At 57.0% G+C, this 16346-nt stretch overlaps 1 protein-coding gene across 9 annotated transcripts in view; it reads right to left on the bottom strand.

Moving 5' to 3' along the window:
* CAMK2B (calcium/calmodulin dependent protein kinase II beta) overlaps window positions 1-16346 on the bottom strand; it is a 108687-nt gene that overhangs the window by 37654 nt on the left and 54687 nt on the right. For all 9 annotated transcript variants that reach the window (XM_023226338.2, XM_023226342.3, XM_023226339.1 and 6 more), the window contains exons 3-4: window positions 8326-8385; window positions 4227-4281 (exon numbers count right to left, since the gene is read on the bottom strand). In XM_023226338.2, coding sequence (XP_023082106.1) covers window positions 4227-4281; window positions 8326-8385 — 115 coding nt within the window. The remainder of the gene's footprint in view (window positions 1-4226; window positions 4282-8325; window positions 8386-16346) is intronic.

Below are 16346 nucleotides of genomic sequence, written 5' to 3' on the forward strand. Positions count from 1 at the left end.
CACCACCACCACCATCACCACCATCACCACCACTATCACCATCACCAACACCATCACCACTATCACCATCATCACCACTATCACTACTACCATCACCATCACCTACACCACCACCACCACCATCACCATCACCATCACTACCACCATCACCATCATCACTATCACTATCACCACCATCACACCATTACCATTATCATCACCACCACCACCATTACCATCATCACTTGGGACTGACAGCTTAATAGTGCTTACTTATCTATAATGATATTTGACATTTCAGTCCTCACAACCACTCTATGACTTTGGTCTATACTCCAGTTTTATGGATGAGAAAACAAGTTTCAAAGATTTGGTGACTTGCACAGAGTGGGCAGCACAGGAGCTTTGTCTGGGGGTCTGCATTGTTACACCCAGGCCTTGTGACTCAAATTCCAAGTCTGAGAAGATCTGGCCTCCCCTCCTCAATACTCTCCCACCTCCACTCAGGGCCAGAGTGGTGGCCCTTGCACAGGATCAGAGGCCCAAAGACACGGTGCCTAAATCTGGCCTCCTTGGTGGCCCGGGGTCTTGAGGTGTTCAAGGTCCCATCTTTAGGAGGAGAACAGAGATGACAGGCAGAAGGCAGGTCTCTGCCCACTCTCCTGCCCTGTGTCTCCACCCAGTGAGTAGTCATTGGGCCCTACAGTCAGGATAGACCCTGAAGGGCCTCTGGGAGCTGGGGAATGTGGGCATGGAACAAAAAGGTGGAGGGGCTGGACGCACGGCAGGGGAGTAGGACGGAGCCCTCCGCAGGTCCACCCAAGCCCCTCACACACTCAGCCTGCTTAAGTCGGCTGGAAGACTCCCCTAGAAGTTCCCACCCCTGAGAAGGTTAGGGTCTCTGCTCCGACACCACCTCCTGTGACCCTATGTGTGGGGCAGGCCTGTGGGGCCCGAACCCCTCCTCTGCCTCCGCACCCTCTTCCCCATCCCCCCACCTGCTCCACTGCACTGCCCAGGTGCTGTGGCTTCTCTATCTGCCTGGCAGTTTTCCCTGTTGGTTCTGGAAAGTAGGGCTTAGGTCTTCCTCATTTTTGGGCCCAGCACTTGGGGCTGGGCTGGTCCACGGCAGGGAAGACCCAGGGAGTGGGTCTGTTTAACATATGACCTTGGCACATGTGGGTGCTCTCTCAGCACTGGAGAAAAAGAAAAGTGAGCATGTGTTGAATGTTGGCTCCCCCCTGCTCCAGCTAAACACATGCCCGGATGATCCCATTGAATCCCCTCAAAATCCTTCGAGCAATGTGAGGGTGAAATGCACCGGGAAGACACCCAAGTCCCTGGCACCTAGCAGGGCATTAAAGGACTGGGTGTTCTCTTTCCTTTCCCCGTTTTTCTGTCTGGGCTGGGGGCTGGGGGCTGAGGGCTGGGGGCAGGGGCTCTGCCTCTGTTGCCTGACTGGCTCTGCTGTTCTGTGTCCCCAACCTGCACCTGACATGAGACCTGGAGCTCTGTTCACCCTTGCTCACTCCCCTGCATGCCTCTCCTCTCACTCCCCATGGGCCAGCACATTTATACAGCCAATCAACCACCAGACCAACCACAAGGAAACAAAACAGTGTTGACGGGGGCCCTTCCCAGGGTCATCTGGCCTGGCTCCTGAGCTTGGCCTGTCCGTGAGGGGGTGTGTGTGCGTGTGTTCACATGTGTGGGTGCCTGTGTGTGCCCTTGTGTACATGTATACTGGCTTGTGCATGTGAGCACATGTGCATGTGTGTCTGCGTGTCCGTCTGTACCTATGTGTGCCCACGCGTGCACTCATGTTCATGTATATTGTTTTGCATGTGTGCATGCGTGCCTGTGTGCACGTGTGTACAACAGTGTGCCTTGTGTGCCCTTGTGTACTTGTAGAGCAGTGTGTGCATGTGTGTCAGTGTGCATGTTTGTACATATGTGTGCTTGTGTGTATACATGTGCATTGGGCAGGAGGATCAAATCCCACATCTAGCCCAGCAAGGGTCTGGCATGCCCCAGTGTTGTGCTATAACTGTCCAGGTCTTGGCACACTAATTAAACACAGATTAGGCTCTGTAGATGCTGAGTCCAGGCACAGAACAGTGGCTAAAAGGCCACTCCAAGGGGAGTCCCTCCAAGGGGTGCCTCACTAGGGCTGAAGCCAGGCCCTCTGGGGTGCTCTGTGTGCTCAGGAAGCTGCACCTGAGACTCCCTGGCCAGGGCCATCTAGTGGTTCAGTTTCAGGGAAGGGAGTTTGCTTCTCCACCCACGCTGGTTGCTGTGGGGAGTTTGGGAGACTCAATACTGGCCCAGGAGTAACATAGCCTGCTGGGAAGGCACACATATGATTTCATGGTCCCCTTTCCTTAGGCTGTGGGGGACACATGGCCGATTCTAGGCTTCAGCCATGGCACCTATGGGAGCTTCTGTCCTCTGGGTGTGCAGGTGTGTGTGAGACACAAGCCTGGTCCTCAAGCCCTGTGACATTCCCAAGCAAGGGGAGTGGGGATATCTGTCAATCCCCCAGAATCCACAGAGTCCCCAAACTACTGTGGGGCCTCAGGGCCTCCTGAGGGCGATGCCAGCCAACTCCAGAAACCACTGCTCCGGCCCTCTGCTGGCCTGAGGCTGGCTGAGGCACAGGGGCCATGGAGGTTTGTGGGGAAGACATGGAGGGTCCTTCCTGACTCGCCAGCCAATGTCTTCTTCCCAGTCTGCCTCAGGGCCTCCACTGACACCCGCCTGGCATGTGCTTGGCAAGGCGGGAGACATGAGAGTCTGTCAAATGGGCACACACATGCACGAACACACCACCCTTTCTTCTCCTCAGCTCCTGTGACACATGCAGCCATCTGTTGACCACCAGGGCCCCTGGACAGGACCACCCCCAATCCCACAGTCTCTCCATTTCCTGGGAAAAGAGGCTGATGGAGGTGTGGTGGGGCCCACAGGTGTGCAGCAAGCCTGCCAGCTCCCCAGGGCCACAGGACAGACGTTTCAGGACACAGCCCCAGCCAGGCAGTGACGACTGTGTCCAGGTCAGCCCCAGTCACCTGGCTGGTGATTGCAGTTGGTGTCTTGTGGGACATGCAGGGGAACCTGAGAGGTGGCCAAGCCCCTGCAGGGACAGTCTCAGCTTCTCTAGGCCAGAGAACCTCACGTGGACAGAGGCCTCCTCAGGCCTACATGTGCCATGGCCTGTCGTCTGTCACTTGAGGAAGGAGGAGCTGAGAGGGCAGTCCCCATGCAGGCGCGTCCCATCTCTGCTTGGCCTGCACGATCACAGCAGCCATGGGGAGGGCCTGGGGTAACCATGGCAATAGCACCAAGGTTGGGCTTCCCTGGCTGTGCGGCTGCCTGGGGGCCACAGGGCCAGGCTAAGGCCTATGGGCCCTTGCCCAGGTCAGGGTCCTGGAGCAGCACTGACTCACAGACAGCTAAATATAGCGCTGCTTAGCAGGAACTGTCAAAAGTGAGGGAGATGAGATCACTGCTTCTAAATCCGGCAGGAAGTGAGAGGCGGCAGCGGCCCCAGACACCTTCTCACTGAGCTACCGCACACACACTCATAAAACACTCACACATGCACATTCATGCGCACACACACGCACACATGCATGCACACACATGCAAACACACAGGCATACCCTTGTGCCAGCGCAGCCACACGCACACACCTCCACACACTCTCACATTCACACAATACACATGCACACGTATGCACATCTCCACCCATATGTACCCTGATTTCATGTGCTCACACGCCCCCATGTGCCAACACCCACACCCACACATGCATGTGCACATGCTCACATCTCACAGCCACACTCATAAACACACACATGTGCGCTCATGCCAGCCAGCGGTGCCCCAGTCCTTGGGACGAGGGCACCAACGAAAGGAAGGTGAATGCAGCTTCTGAGTGACTATTCCTCTGAGGTCCACCCACCCACTGCCTCCAGTGTGCCCTGTTCTGTGTGGAGGAGCGGGGAGCCCAGGATGTCAGCCCTGCCTCCGTGGGCCTTAGTAACCCTAGTGCAAAGCAAATGAGGAGAGGCGAGGGAGGCTGAGCCGGGCACAACTTGGAGCAAGGGGACCAGCAGCAGAAGCACACTCAAGGGAGTGGCCAGCCCACGGGGCGGGACTATTCCCTGGGGCTGGGGAGGCTGCAGATCCCACCCTGAGCCAAGGCTGGGAGTGAGTGTAGCGAGAGTCCCAGCTCTGGAACTTACAGATCGAAGACCAGGTAGTGGAAGCCCTCCTCGGAGATGCTGTCGTGGAGACGCACTGTGGGGACAGAGAAGCCATGAGGGGCTGGCAGTAGCCCGGGACACACCCCCTGCCTGCCTCCATACCTGTCCAGGCACACCACGAGCTGTGTAAGCCCTAGGGCTGCCACAGGATCGGGCTGGGGAGGGCCTAGGTGGGCAGGCCAGAGGGCAGGGCTGAGCAGAGTGCTTTGGGCCCTGCGGGCCAGCTGACCACCCAGCGAGCACCCACAGGGCCTCTGGGCCCCTGCCCTTTCCTTGCCCTCAGCTGCCAGTCTGGTCACCTGTCTCCTTCTGCCAGAGAGAGACCAGGCCCTTTTGGTCCCAGCCTGGGCCTCAGTTGCTCCCAAACACCATGGAGATGAGCAGGAGGAGCTCACACCGCCAAACCCCAGAAAGGAGCTGCCACGAAGTTCCACATGAGGAGAAGCTGGGACAAAAACCACTCATTATTCGTCCTGGGTCTTCCCAGGGCTGCCCTCAGCCTTCAGGCTCTGTGTCTTTGCTGTGTGCTGCTGGCACAGGCTGGCGGGCAGGGTCCCCGCCTGATGCAACATCATCCAAAGGTTGGGCCCTGAGCTCCGATTCCAGAGCTGGCATGGTCAGCAGGATGGACCACCATCATTCCCTCCTTCCTCCCTGCACAGCTTCCCATGACAATCTATGTGCAGCATGCCTGGCCCTGGAACTCTGCCTGGCACAGGGCAGGAGCTGGTCAGGATGTGATGAATGAACGAGTGGATGGATGAAGAGGCGAGGGAACAGTGAGTGATTTCAGCACAAAGCAAGCAACCTCAAGGCCTGCTTTTCCTTGAGCTGGAGATGTGCCCTGTACTAAGCAGCAAATATTTTCTAGGAATGACTCATTTTGGACACTCTCCTACGTGCCAATTCTGATGATTGCTAGAACAACGAGGACGATGACAGCCAACACACTAGGGCTGTTCTAAGTACTCTGTGTGCGTTATTTCATTTAACCTTCCCGACCACCCCGAGAAGTTACAGATGAGGAAGCTGAAGCACAGAGAGGTTAGGTAAGCAGCTGACAGTCACACAGCTCACAAAGACAGAATAGGGCTGTAGACTCAGGGGACAGTATGGTTTGAGGGCCTGCACCAGCCTCATTCCCTCCAGTCTTCAAGTCCTGGGAAGACGAACCCCTGAGGTGTGGCTCTCCTCCACCACTTGAGACTGGGCCACAGACACTGAACAGGTAAGGCGCAGCTGCCTTCTCCTAGGTTCGCAGGCCCCTGGGCCTCAGGCAGCCCCTTCCTCGCATGCTCCAGCGCTGTTCCAGTTTCTAACTGGCTGCCAGTGCCCTCCCTCCTCTGGCTCTGGTTCTCCCAGGGGCCCGGCCTGATAATGTCCTTACATCCGGGAACTCCATGTGGCCTCTGGGGCCTAGGACTCACCCTACAGATTCCTGGACTCCAGCAGCCCCACACCGATGGCCCTCCTTAGCCCCTAAACCTCAGACAAAATGCCCTCCACCAAGGGCAGGCCAGGCCCCAGAAGCCTCCACAGAGTCAGAAAATATAGGGCGAGCCCTGCCCCTGCCACTTGCTCTGGCTGTGTGACCTGGGGCAGGTTGCTCAGCCCATCTAAGCCCCAATCTGCCCCTCTGTGAAATAGTATAAATAGCACCTCTTCACATGCTATTTCACGGTGGCTGTGAAGATCAATTATGTAACCTTTGTGGTGCTCTGAGACAGTGAGCACCAGGTGAACCACAGCTCTGTGACCATCACTGTCACCACCATCACCTGAGTGTGAAGAATCCCAGGTGACCAACGCTCAGCACCAGGGCCTGGGGCCCACTTAGAGTCCTGAGGTTTTTGCAGGCCCAGTGCAAAAAGACCTGCTCCACTTCTCTGCCTCAGGCCCAGGAGCCCAGCCTTATCCTCTCTGCCCCCACCAAGCCCCATTCTCAAAGAGCAAGGTCTTCCCCAGACCATGTCCTGGGTCAGCTCCCTGGGCGGAGGGCAAATCTTGCCCACCAGGGCTGTCTGGGAGCTGATGCTGACCTCCACCAAGCAGGGACTCCACCACTAAGGCACTTGTCTGAAACCAATGTCCCCTTTCCCTCTCACCCATCTCTGGCTGACTAGTGAGAGGATGCCCTCTCACTAGGTCCCTTGGACCCTCTCTTCACTCCTAGGCTCCCATTCTACGCAGGCTGGCCTGTGTGTCCCTAAGACATGGCGGATCCTGGAGGCCCACCAACATCCCGCTTCTAGCACTCGCCTGTGAAACCTCTGGAGTTAAAAAACTCACCCCTCCCCACTCCTTTCTAGTGGGGGCTGCCCAATAAGCCCAGCTGGGGGCCCAGCAGGCTGGCCCCTCTGAGCTGCCCCACCTGGGACATGCTTCATGAAAATCACACACTCAGAGCAGAGGTGATCTCAGGGGCCACGGAGGGGATGCCCCCCACAGAACCCCACGGGCAGCTCCAAGGGAGGCCCTGTCATCCATGAAGGTACCTCACCGCTCCCTGGGGGTGCTGCAGGGCCATCTTCATGGTGGGGGCTGCCCCTGCCCTCAGGCACCCACCTCCCCATGCAGGCCTAGTGGGGTGGGGCAGAGGCAGATGGGCTCTGGGGTGGCAGTGGGAGGGGGATCCCACCTCTTCAGCAGGAAGCAGGTTGCTTAGGCCAGATGGAGCACTGGGGGTCTGTGTGGGGAGTCTGGGCCATGTGCATGTGGACACTTTTTAAAAAAACATTTTTAACATTTTAAAAATAGTTATATACTTATTTTAGTGGTTTAAAAGAAAACCTAACTGGCACATCAGACGGCGAATTCACACACAGGGCTAAGTAAAAAAGTGAATTGTCAGAAAATCTATTTAAATGAAAACAGTAAGCAAATAACACTGTGGGCAGCATACAGAGGTGGTAAATAAAGTCCTGGATTACTAAGAGGAACCAGGGTGAAGAGTCCAGTCTGGATGCAGTGGGACAGTGGGCAGCGGCGAATCTCGCCAGGGGCTAAGCTGCAGCAGTGGGACCCTGAGAGCCCACCTGGGGCTGCAGCCTGGCCCGCGCCCTGGAGTTGGGGCTGCCGCTTTCCATGCTGGGGTCCTGCTGGGTCCACTGGGGCACCTGCCCCTCTGCCCAGCTCATTGGTGAAGCATCGGATGAGGCAAGGTGGTTCCAGTCCCCTAAACCAGGCGATGAGGGTTCAGCGACCTTCGGAGCCAGGCCCAGGTGAGTGTGTGGATGCCCCAGGCTCCTAAACAGGCTCCCAGTCCCCAGCTGTTCCTTTGGAACAAGCACACCTGGGGTCCTCCTGGCATAAGTGAGTCAGAGCTTTGGAGGAAAGGGCCCAAAATCCACCTGACAGCTCCCCGGGTGCCTCTGAGGCCAAGAGCGGCTGCCATCCCCAGGGTGTTTCCTGGCTGCTCCCCATCATGGGTAAGGCCTGGGCTCCAGGCTCCAGATGCCCCCGTGAAGCAGATGACTCTGGGCCAGGGTCACTTGACCTCAGACCATAGTTCCAGAAGCTCTGGGCCAGCAAAAGAAAACAGTAGGGGCTCTCAGCCCGAGGACGGCATGCGCTGGGGTCTTTGGTCAGTCTGTTTTCCTTGTAATTGGGCCATCTTGTGGCTTTTTTGAGGCCACAGAATGTTGAGGCCCCTGTGTGTTCTCAGCAGAATGGTGGCTCAGTGTTATGGTGGCTCAGAGTTATGGGGGTTACGTGCTGGGCACTGGCTCAGCGAAAGGCTCTGTGAGGAATGTGTCCTTTACCTTCCTCTGCAGCCACTGTCACCAATGCCACAGACAAAACCCAAAGGACAGAGTGGGGTGGGGAGGGGACCTGTCCAGCTGGGTGGAGCTGGGCACCCAGAGCCCCGCCTTGGGCCTGCCCTGGCTCTGAGCACTCCCTGGAATCATGTCACACAGGACAAAGTCCTCAAGGTCAGGGGAGGAAAGGGGGCGTCCTCAGGGGCTTCTGGTGGGATATTTCAACAGAGAAGAAAAGGAAGTCTTTCTGTATCTCTTTGAAAGTCTGATAGAGAAACCGGAACGGGACCCATCTCCCCGCCCCACCCCAGGCCGCTCACCGATATTGGAATGCTTCAGAAGGCGGCAGATCCGAGCCTCTCTCTCCAACTTCTGGTGATCTGGGGGACAGAAAAGAACAAGGTGTCACCTCCTGCCCCAGCAACTGGTGGCCCACGGATTGTCTGTGTCAGGAGAGGCCCACCAGGGTGTGCCAGGGCCTCTGGTGAAGAGAGGAGTGGTTGTGACCCCACAGTGAGTAGTCATGCCCCCGCCAAGGGAACACCCTTCGTGGGCACCCCTGGGCCACTGGTGGCAAGGCTGGGGCAGGGACCAGCTGGCTTGTGTTTGGGGTGGAGAGGCCCATTCCGGTGGTGAGCGCTACTAACTCGGGGCTAAAAGTTTCCCTGGATGATTCAAAGTCAGCAGTGCACTGATTTAATCCTCCACTTATTTGTCCTAATTCCATACTCTTTGGAGCTTTTGGCTGAAGCCAAATTTGTTCTTCCGAGGCAGGGGAGGGGCTGTCAGAATGGGGCCGGGAGGGGGTGAGGGTGTGCCCCAGAGCTGGCTGGCAGGAGGAGGAGGGGAAAGCCTCAGAGAGGCCTCGCCTGGGGGATAGAAGTGAACTGGTGGTGAAGCAGGAGGTGGCCCCTCCTTCCCTCGCCACTCTCCTCCCGCCCCACAAGGTGCAGGGCCCAGATCCCCGGACACCGGAGGCGTGGAGGTGACCGGTGCCCCTTGGGTGACCCCTCCACTGACCCCCAAAGGATGGAGCAACTTATCTGCCAGAAATTTTACATTTCAAATAGAGACAGGAGGCTTTTAAAAACTGATGGAGAGTGTAATAGCAAAACCCAAAACCCCACACTTCCTCTGACAGAAGGAGGACTCCGTGCGCTGCAGTCACACAGGGTCCCATACTGCAACGCAACAGTCCTCCACCAACCCCCACGTGCAGGTAGCACCCACATCCTAATAGTGTGTAGGGAACGAGCAGCAAAGGAGGACTCACGGTGTGCTCTTATTTACACAAAGGTCGAAACTAGACAGTCGGTGGGCACAGCCGCACATGGGGAGCTGCGAGGAAAGGACAGTGCATTTCAGAGTTCAGGACGCGACTGGGGAGGGCGTGTCGGTGTCTGGAGCCCCCTCCACCTGCCCAGTGCTGAGTCCCACCACAGGAAAGGTGAGCGGGGCCAGGGGGCACATAATTAATACACAAGACAAGACCTCGGGGATGCCTCCTTCGCCAGGAAGCAGGGAAAGAATGAGGCTGCAACTTCACGATCTTCCTCGGGAAGCATTAAAACCTCTGATCCCTGGGCTTGGCAGAAACTTGTCTGCCTGCAGGAAGGGAGGCCTGGCCGAGTCATGTTTGGGGTCAGTTCCCCTGGAGCAGGTGTGGCGGTGGTGGCCTGGGGTACAGGATATGCCTGCAAACACGTATAGGCCTTGAGTGAGAAAGCCACGCCTGCAGATGGGAAGGTCTCTGGGAGCGGCATCCCCCGACTTCCCCCTCCCAGGACAGGCATTCGTCTCCCTGCCCTGGCCACCTGGCTGCCATCTGCTTCAAGCCCAGCCGCCTGGCATCCCACGAGAGGGATTCAGAGGGATCTGACAGAGCCTCCAGGTGGCACAGAGGGAGTCGGACCCCACCCCGCTGTTTTGCTGGAAGCCCAGGGCATACCTGCTCCCTCCCCCACCTGCACACCCACCTCAGCAAGCACTGCACAGTCTTCCAGAATACCCCAGTCCCTGCTCCCTCTCCCTCTCCTCTCCCCTCCCACTGAAGTGGGAGCTGAGGTGCCAGGAGCCTCAGGGATTTGTGATGGCGGGACTGGAACCAGCTCAAGTGTCTGTCAGCATCAGAATGGAAAAATCAAACATAGTCACAATAGAATACACACGGTGTGGGCTCCGTTTTCCTATCTGCATGGAGCTCAAAACCCAGCAACACTGGACACACCTGGGGAGGGGAAGGGTCCACACACGAGGCCTGGCTCCAGCGGAAAGCAGGAGATGGATTCTTGCAACACCCCCAACCCCCATCCCTCTGGGGTGGGAGGAGGGAGGGCTCTCAGTGGCAGGGTGGTGAGTTCATGGGGCTATTGTTTTATTTCCTAGTGTCTTTCTTAAACTGGTTCTGAACATTTTTCAGACATAGAGGAAAACTGCAACAATAGTACAGAGCAATCGTGTACAGCACTTCTGTACAATCTCCCTGCCCCGCCCCTGCCTCCATAGGACACACTCACTTTTTCTGACGCGTGTGTAACACGCACTCAGGTGTGTCTCATAAGGACAGGGTGTCCCTTCTATAATCTCAATGCAGGTCCCAGATTCAGTAAATCGAATACAGATACGACACTCATGTCTCTAAGCTACAATCCACGTTCCACCTTTCCAACCTGTCCCAATACAGTTGATGGTTAATCTTTCCCCAGGACAGGATCCAAGCCCGGGACCACATATCGCTACGGGACGTGTGGGCCAGAGCCAGGCTGAGGGAAAGGAGGACCTGGGAGAGAGGCGGTGGAACCATGGCACACAGTTTCCTTTTGAAAAATTGCCTGATTAGAGTTAAATCAATAAAATCATAAATCCAAATCAGGAGAAAGATGCAATTATGAACGCACTCTCCTGGGACACAGATAATTTACATGCCTGTGTTTTATTACTGAAACATCGCCAAGAGCGGAGCCCCAGCCCGAAGATGATACCTATTCCTGAGCACGTGTTTAGGGAGATAATTATTTGTGTGGGGTGAAGAAAGGGCACCTGGCTGCCCAGTCCTGGCACCAGGTGTCCACTCATGGTGGCCATACAGATTGCTGACTGGTCCTCTTTCTGTAACACCCACAACAGCACCTCGACCACCTCCTCCCAGGAGCTGCAGTAGGTTAGCGCTCAGAGAGCCGCTTGGAAACCATAAACCATGACACAAGATCTAAGCTGGTAACATCCAGACACACACGTCGTATAGCGTGCTTCACTCTCGGTGCCAGGTTTATGGCTAATGTTGTTTTATTCGTTAACTTCCCCTCCCCCAGTTTTGACAGTGATCGTGTGTTACTTCCATAATTTAGCAAAGCATTGTTTTTAAAAAAGATTTTGATCCTGTCTCCAGTGAGCAAGCTACTGATTCAATATGACAAGGATGTTTCATAAAATCTGCTATGGTAACATTTGCCCTTAAATTTTAAAAAATCAGGCAAAAAATAAATCTAAGCGAACATAAGGTGACTCTGGATGGGACTGAGAAGCCACAAGAAGGAGGGGGCAGGAGGAGGCGGCATTCTCTCTGGACCTGGCTCAGACAGCCCCATCTCAGGGCAGGCCAGAATCCAGCTTCCTAACTCTGTGCACATACTATGATTTCCTTTCTACAAAACCAGGGACATTATTCTCAGCTTTCACATTAACATCGTAAACCCCTTGTCATGAACAAGGTTAAGTAAGTTAAACTGAACCCAATCCAGTGCATAAGAAATGTGCCCTGGCCCTAAACAGTATAGCAGAACCTGGCCCTCAACAGTACAGAGGAATCTGGGGGAAGCCCCAGCTCAGTCCTGTTCCCTGCCCCAGACAGTGGAGCAACCACATCTTGCTCATCCCTGCCTGCCAGCCTCATTCTGGGGGGCTTTGGTCCCCAGGGAATCTGCTGGACTCAGGAGACCAGAGCAGTGGCCACTGAGCAGGTCCCGAGGCCACCAGGCCTGTGGCGAGAACACAGCCGGAAGTCTGCTAGCAGTGGCTCCCTACCTGTCCAGGCCTCTGTCAGTGCCCCCGGGACCCCAGCAGGGTACCCCTTCCTGAAGGAGGTCCCAAGAGGCCTCCTGAGTGGCCAGCCCTGGCTATGCACACTACAGTGACGTCCTGGTCAGGGCCAGCCAGGGTCACGTAGCTCATCTAGGTGACCCAGTAAGAGGGGCTCACCAGGTGTGGGGGCTGTGGGGGCTGGGTGGCCAGGCCCCAGGGCTGTGCTAGGTTCTCTGAGGGGCCTGGAGTTGGGACGCTCAGGGTCACCCAAGACCCCTGATGCTCTTCATCCTCGTTGCCACGTCTCACAGCTGGGCAGGGATGTCCGTGTGGTTAACATTTTATTAGGTAGTATTGACGCAAGTCACAGAAGAGGTGCCACACCTCTGTAGGTTGTGAATCCAACGACAAGGAAACCCCAAGAGCCCACTCCACCCGACAGCTGGTGCCTGGTCAACTCCTCAGAAGGTGCTGGATCCCCTCTCCCTGTCGGCCAATGTCAGGCTCAGGCTCATGGCACTGCTACGTGCGCACTGGCTCCCAGAACTGCAGTTCCCTGCGATGCAGAGTTTTCCTAAAGGAGTCTAAGAACAGCCTCTGACATAGACCATGGGACAGAAAGCAGTGGCTGGGGAGTGAGGACACAGGCTGAGCCCCTCCCAACCTCCAGGGGACCTCACCCCATCAAAAGGAGACCCCTCTGCCCTCCTGCCCTCCCTCTTCTTCTCCCATCCCAAGACCCCTGGCCGAGGTCTTGGGGGTCCAGGGCAGACAGTCTCTGGGGCACAAAAAGCCAATGACAGCAGTGCCTGTGCCTCTTGTTATAGCAGAGTGATGAGCAGAGTGTTCTTAGACCCTGATTCTGCCTGTGGAGACTCAAGAGGTGATGCTTCAGTGGGGTTTTAGAGGATGAGTAGGAGTTTGCCTACTCGTGCTGGAAAAAGACTTGGTTCTCACACCCCCTCTGATGTGAAGCTTGGAGAGGGAACTCGAGTTCAACCAGCTCCTAAACACTTGGGCATCTTGCAAATCTGCACCCTAAATGGAGGCAAGGGCGCATGTGTGTGGGCCTGTGTTTAAGCCAGAAGGTGACTGACCCATCAGTGTGGATGCAATTCTACACATGCGCACACATGTGTACACATTTACACACCGGCTCCCCGAGGGGGTGGCTCAGAGACGCTGGCAAAAGCATTGCTATTTATTTCTCCTACCAGAGAAACATCCCACAGATCAAATACAGCATTCATTTATACCCCCATAAAAGCATTTATCAAAAAACCCCCCAAACAACAACAACAATAAACCCCATAAACAATTGTCCTCAAAAAGATCAGGCTAAACCAGAGCCTGTAATTATCCGCCTGCCTGCTTGAATTCTAATGATAGTGATAGTGTGACATCCTCCGATTCCAGCCCTCGGGGAATGCTGAGCGCTGGGAGCTTTTCTAGGTGATTTAGCTACAATCTCTGCAGAGAGCCCTGGACTGCCGGCCACTCATCCCGCCAAACCTGCACCCTAGGTGTCCCCCGAGGTCTGCACGACAGGCGGGGCCAAGTGCTGGGGCACAGGCAGGCTGGGGCCACCGAAAGACAGGGAAGAGAAGCACCCCCAGCCAAGCCCTGTACAGCCTCGCTGGGCTCATCTCACGGCAGGCTTCTCACCCGCTCCCGCACACATCCCAGGACGCCGAAGACACCCGGACCGCACGGGGCAGGCTGCTGGGCTGGGACTCACAGCCAAGGCCTCTCGCCGAAGTGCAGGGGCTCTCTGTGATATGCCACTTAGTCTGCATTTCCTGCTGCTCTCTAGACTGGTGGGTGGTGCCTGCCTGGTGGCTGCAGTCTCTGCTCAATGCAGAATCTGATATTTACAGCCTGCAGATGCTGGCTGTGGGGGCAGCAAGGCCGACATCACAGAGGAAGGGGAGACAACTGGCACCAGGTGGGCACTCAAGGGCCCAGGAGACAAGGCTCCCCTCCTCCCTCACCCCACAGCCTTCTCCAAAATACCGAGAGCCCAGCCAGTCTGGGTTACCTGCCTGCAGAGGCCCGACCAAAGCAAACTACTCATGCTCGTGGGGAAAGACAAGGTAGGGTTACGCTTGCCTAGATGTCCAGCCTCTCAGGAGCAGGGACCATAGACCCTCCACCAGCAGCCATTCCCAGATCCACAGGACCCCGGAAGCCTCAGCGTGGAGCTCTGAGGGGCGGGGGAGGGGAGTGGGGGCTCCTCTCAGCTGTTACTACGCTGGCGGGTTGGCAGCTGGCACCCACTACCATGAAGGTGACAGGGGCAGGGGCCACCTCAAGGTGCCCACGGCCAAGTGCAGGAAGAGACAGGACCAGGACATGGGCACAGCCACGTGACCCATCCTGGAGCACCTGCCACATGCAGGCACCGTCTGTTCCGTGCACATTACAGGCATTAACCTATTTCATTCCAAAAATGCCCTGAAAGACCAGGAGTGGCGCGGGAGAGACTGCAAACCTCTCATGGTGTGGCGGGAGCTCCTCCCCTCCTGCCACGCCACCCTCATCAGTGCAGGAGTCGTCGGGTCCCCTGAGCTAAGAACAAAGAGAAGCCAGCTGAGGGCGATGGGAGAGGTGGAGATGATGGGGAAGGACATTCACACCAACCCTGCTGCATCTGCAGGGTGAGGCACAGGGCAAAGATGAGGAAACTGAGGCACAGAGAGGAGCTCAAAGCTGCCAGGGCTGAAAGGCCAAGGCTGGGTGACTGGTGGGGTGGGCAGGGTAGCCTTCAACATCCCAAAGGCACACTTGTGCATGACTCTGGGGACCCCTCGTGTCCCAAGTGGACGGCACCCAGAAGCCATGGTGTGACCAGTGGTCCCCAAGGGGGAGGGAGGGTCTTACGGGACAAGGTTACATGGTTTGGTAAATCATCGATGTTTGCTCCCATAATTTCCTCTTTCTTTCTCCAGTGCCAAGAAGGGGTCCGGGATGGAGCTGGCAGAGGCTTCCCTGCCCACCCAGTCCCCCTATGCCATCCTCCACCCTCCCCGCCCCTCCTCCTCCCCGGCAGTGGGTGACTCACAGCAGGGGTGGGGGGTGGTGAGTGAGAGGAACCAGGGAGAAGGGGAACAGGAGGGCGTGGGTGGGCACCAGGCCCCCTGCCAGCCACCAGGAGAAATAGCAGAGCTGGCACCTCCAGGAGGACACCGCAGGGCACTGGGTGGGGGCGGCGGAGGGGCAGGAGGGGGAGGCACGAGGCCCACCTGTGTCAGGAGGGGCTGCTTCCCTCTCACCCCAGGGCCTCTGGAGTTATCAGACCCAGAGACCTGGAGGAGGCCTGCCGGGTAAGCTCTGTGCTGGCTGGGGGATGCAGTTAGGGCCACCTGGGACCACTGCCACCAGGGTCTAAGGGCTGGGGGGTGGAGCTCCCTAGGTGCCATGAGTGCTACCCACTGTGTGGCTTGGGACAAGGAATGGCACCTCCCTGGGCCTCATCTGGAAGATGGCTGTAATAATGGTATCTGGCCCCAGGACTGTGCTGGACTGAAAATGGAATCATGTGTGAAAATCCACATGGGCCTGGCACAGGGTGGGTGCTCAGGAACGTATCCCCCCATTCCAGGCAGCCCTGCCTCACCCCGAGGGAGGTTGCCAGACCCCACCATGGGCCCATCACTGGGCGCCCCCCACCAGCATCAGCGCTCTCCACCCATTTCCTCATGCCTGGGAGGAGATCCTCAAGGACAACCCCTTCTGCTTGTCCGCCACACAGGCCTGCTGGGGCGGGCACGGGGATGGTGGGCATGGCAGAAGGGCTCTGCTCCAGCTCCTGTCCTGGAAGTAGTGGCTGGGGAGGAATGGGCCAGAAGCTGCATCCTGTGCCAGCTCCCACCGTCCCGCCAGCTTCTGGTTCCGCAGGGCTGGGGCTACCTGGGGCTCTGCTCCTCCAGGCTAAACCAGCAGCTGCAAGCACAGATCAACATCAAGACAGGTGGTCCACCTGTGCGCTGGACTAGGGTGGCAAGGACACCAGTCTCAGGGCTCTGACCCAAGCCTGAGGCTGTCTGGCTAACGGTACTATGAAGCCAGTGCCACGCTCCAGAACTCAGGCCCTGCACAGGGGCCTGCTGTGGGATGTGGTACGCCACCAAGGCCTGGCCCAGGAAACTGGCTGCGTCCAAATCCCACTTAGGGGCCTCAGTTTCTTCCCACAAAATGGATTCAGGAGATGCCCTGTCAAGTAGTGCTGTTCCTGTCCAGAGGAGACTTCGAGGGCCACAGCAGAGAGGGGCCCCCAAATCCGCCCCCCATCCCCACGGAGCTGGGCACACATCTGTCCAAT

The sequence above is a fragment of the Piliocolobus tephrosceles genome, chromosome 8 (genome assembly GCF_002776525.5).
Source record: "Piliocolobus tephrosceles isolate RC106 chromosome 8, ASM277652v3, whole genome shotgun sequence".
NCBI lineage: Eukaryota > Metazoa > Chordata > Mammalia > Primates > Cercopithecidae > Piliocolobus > Piliocolobus tephrosceles.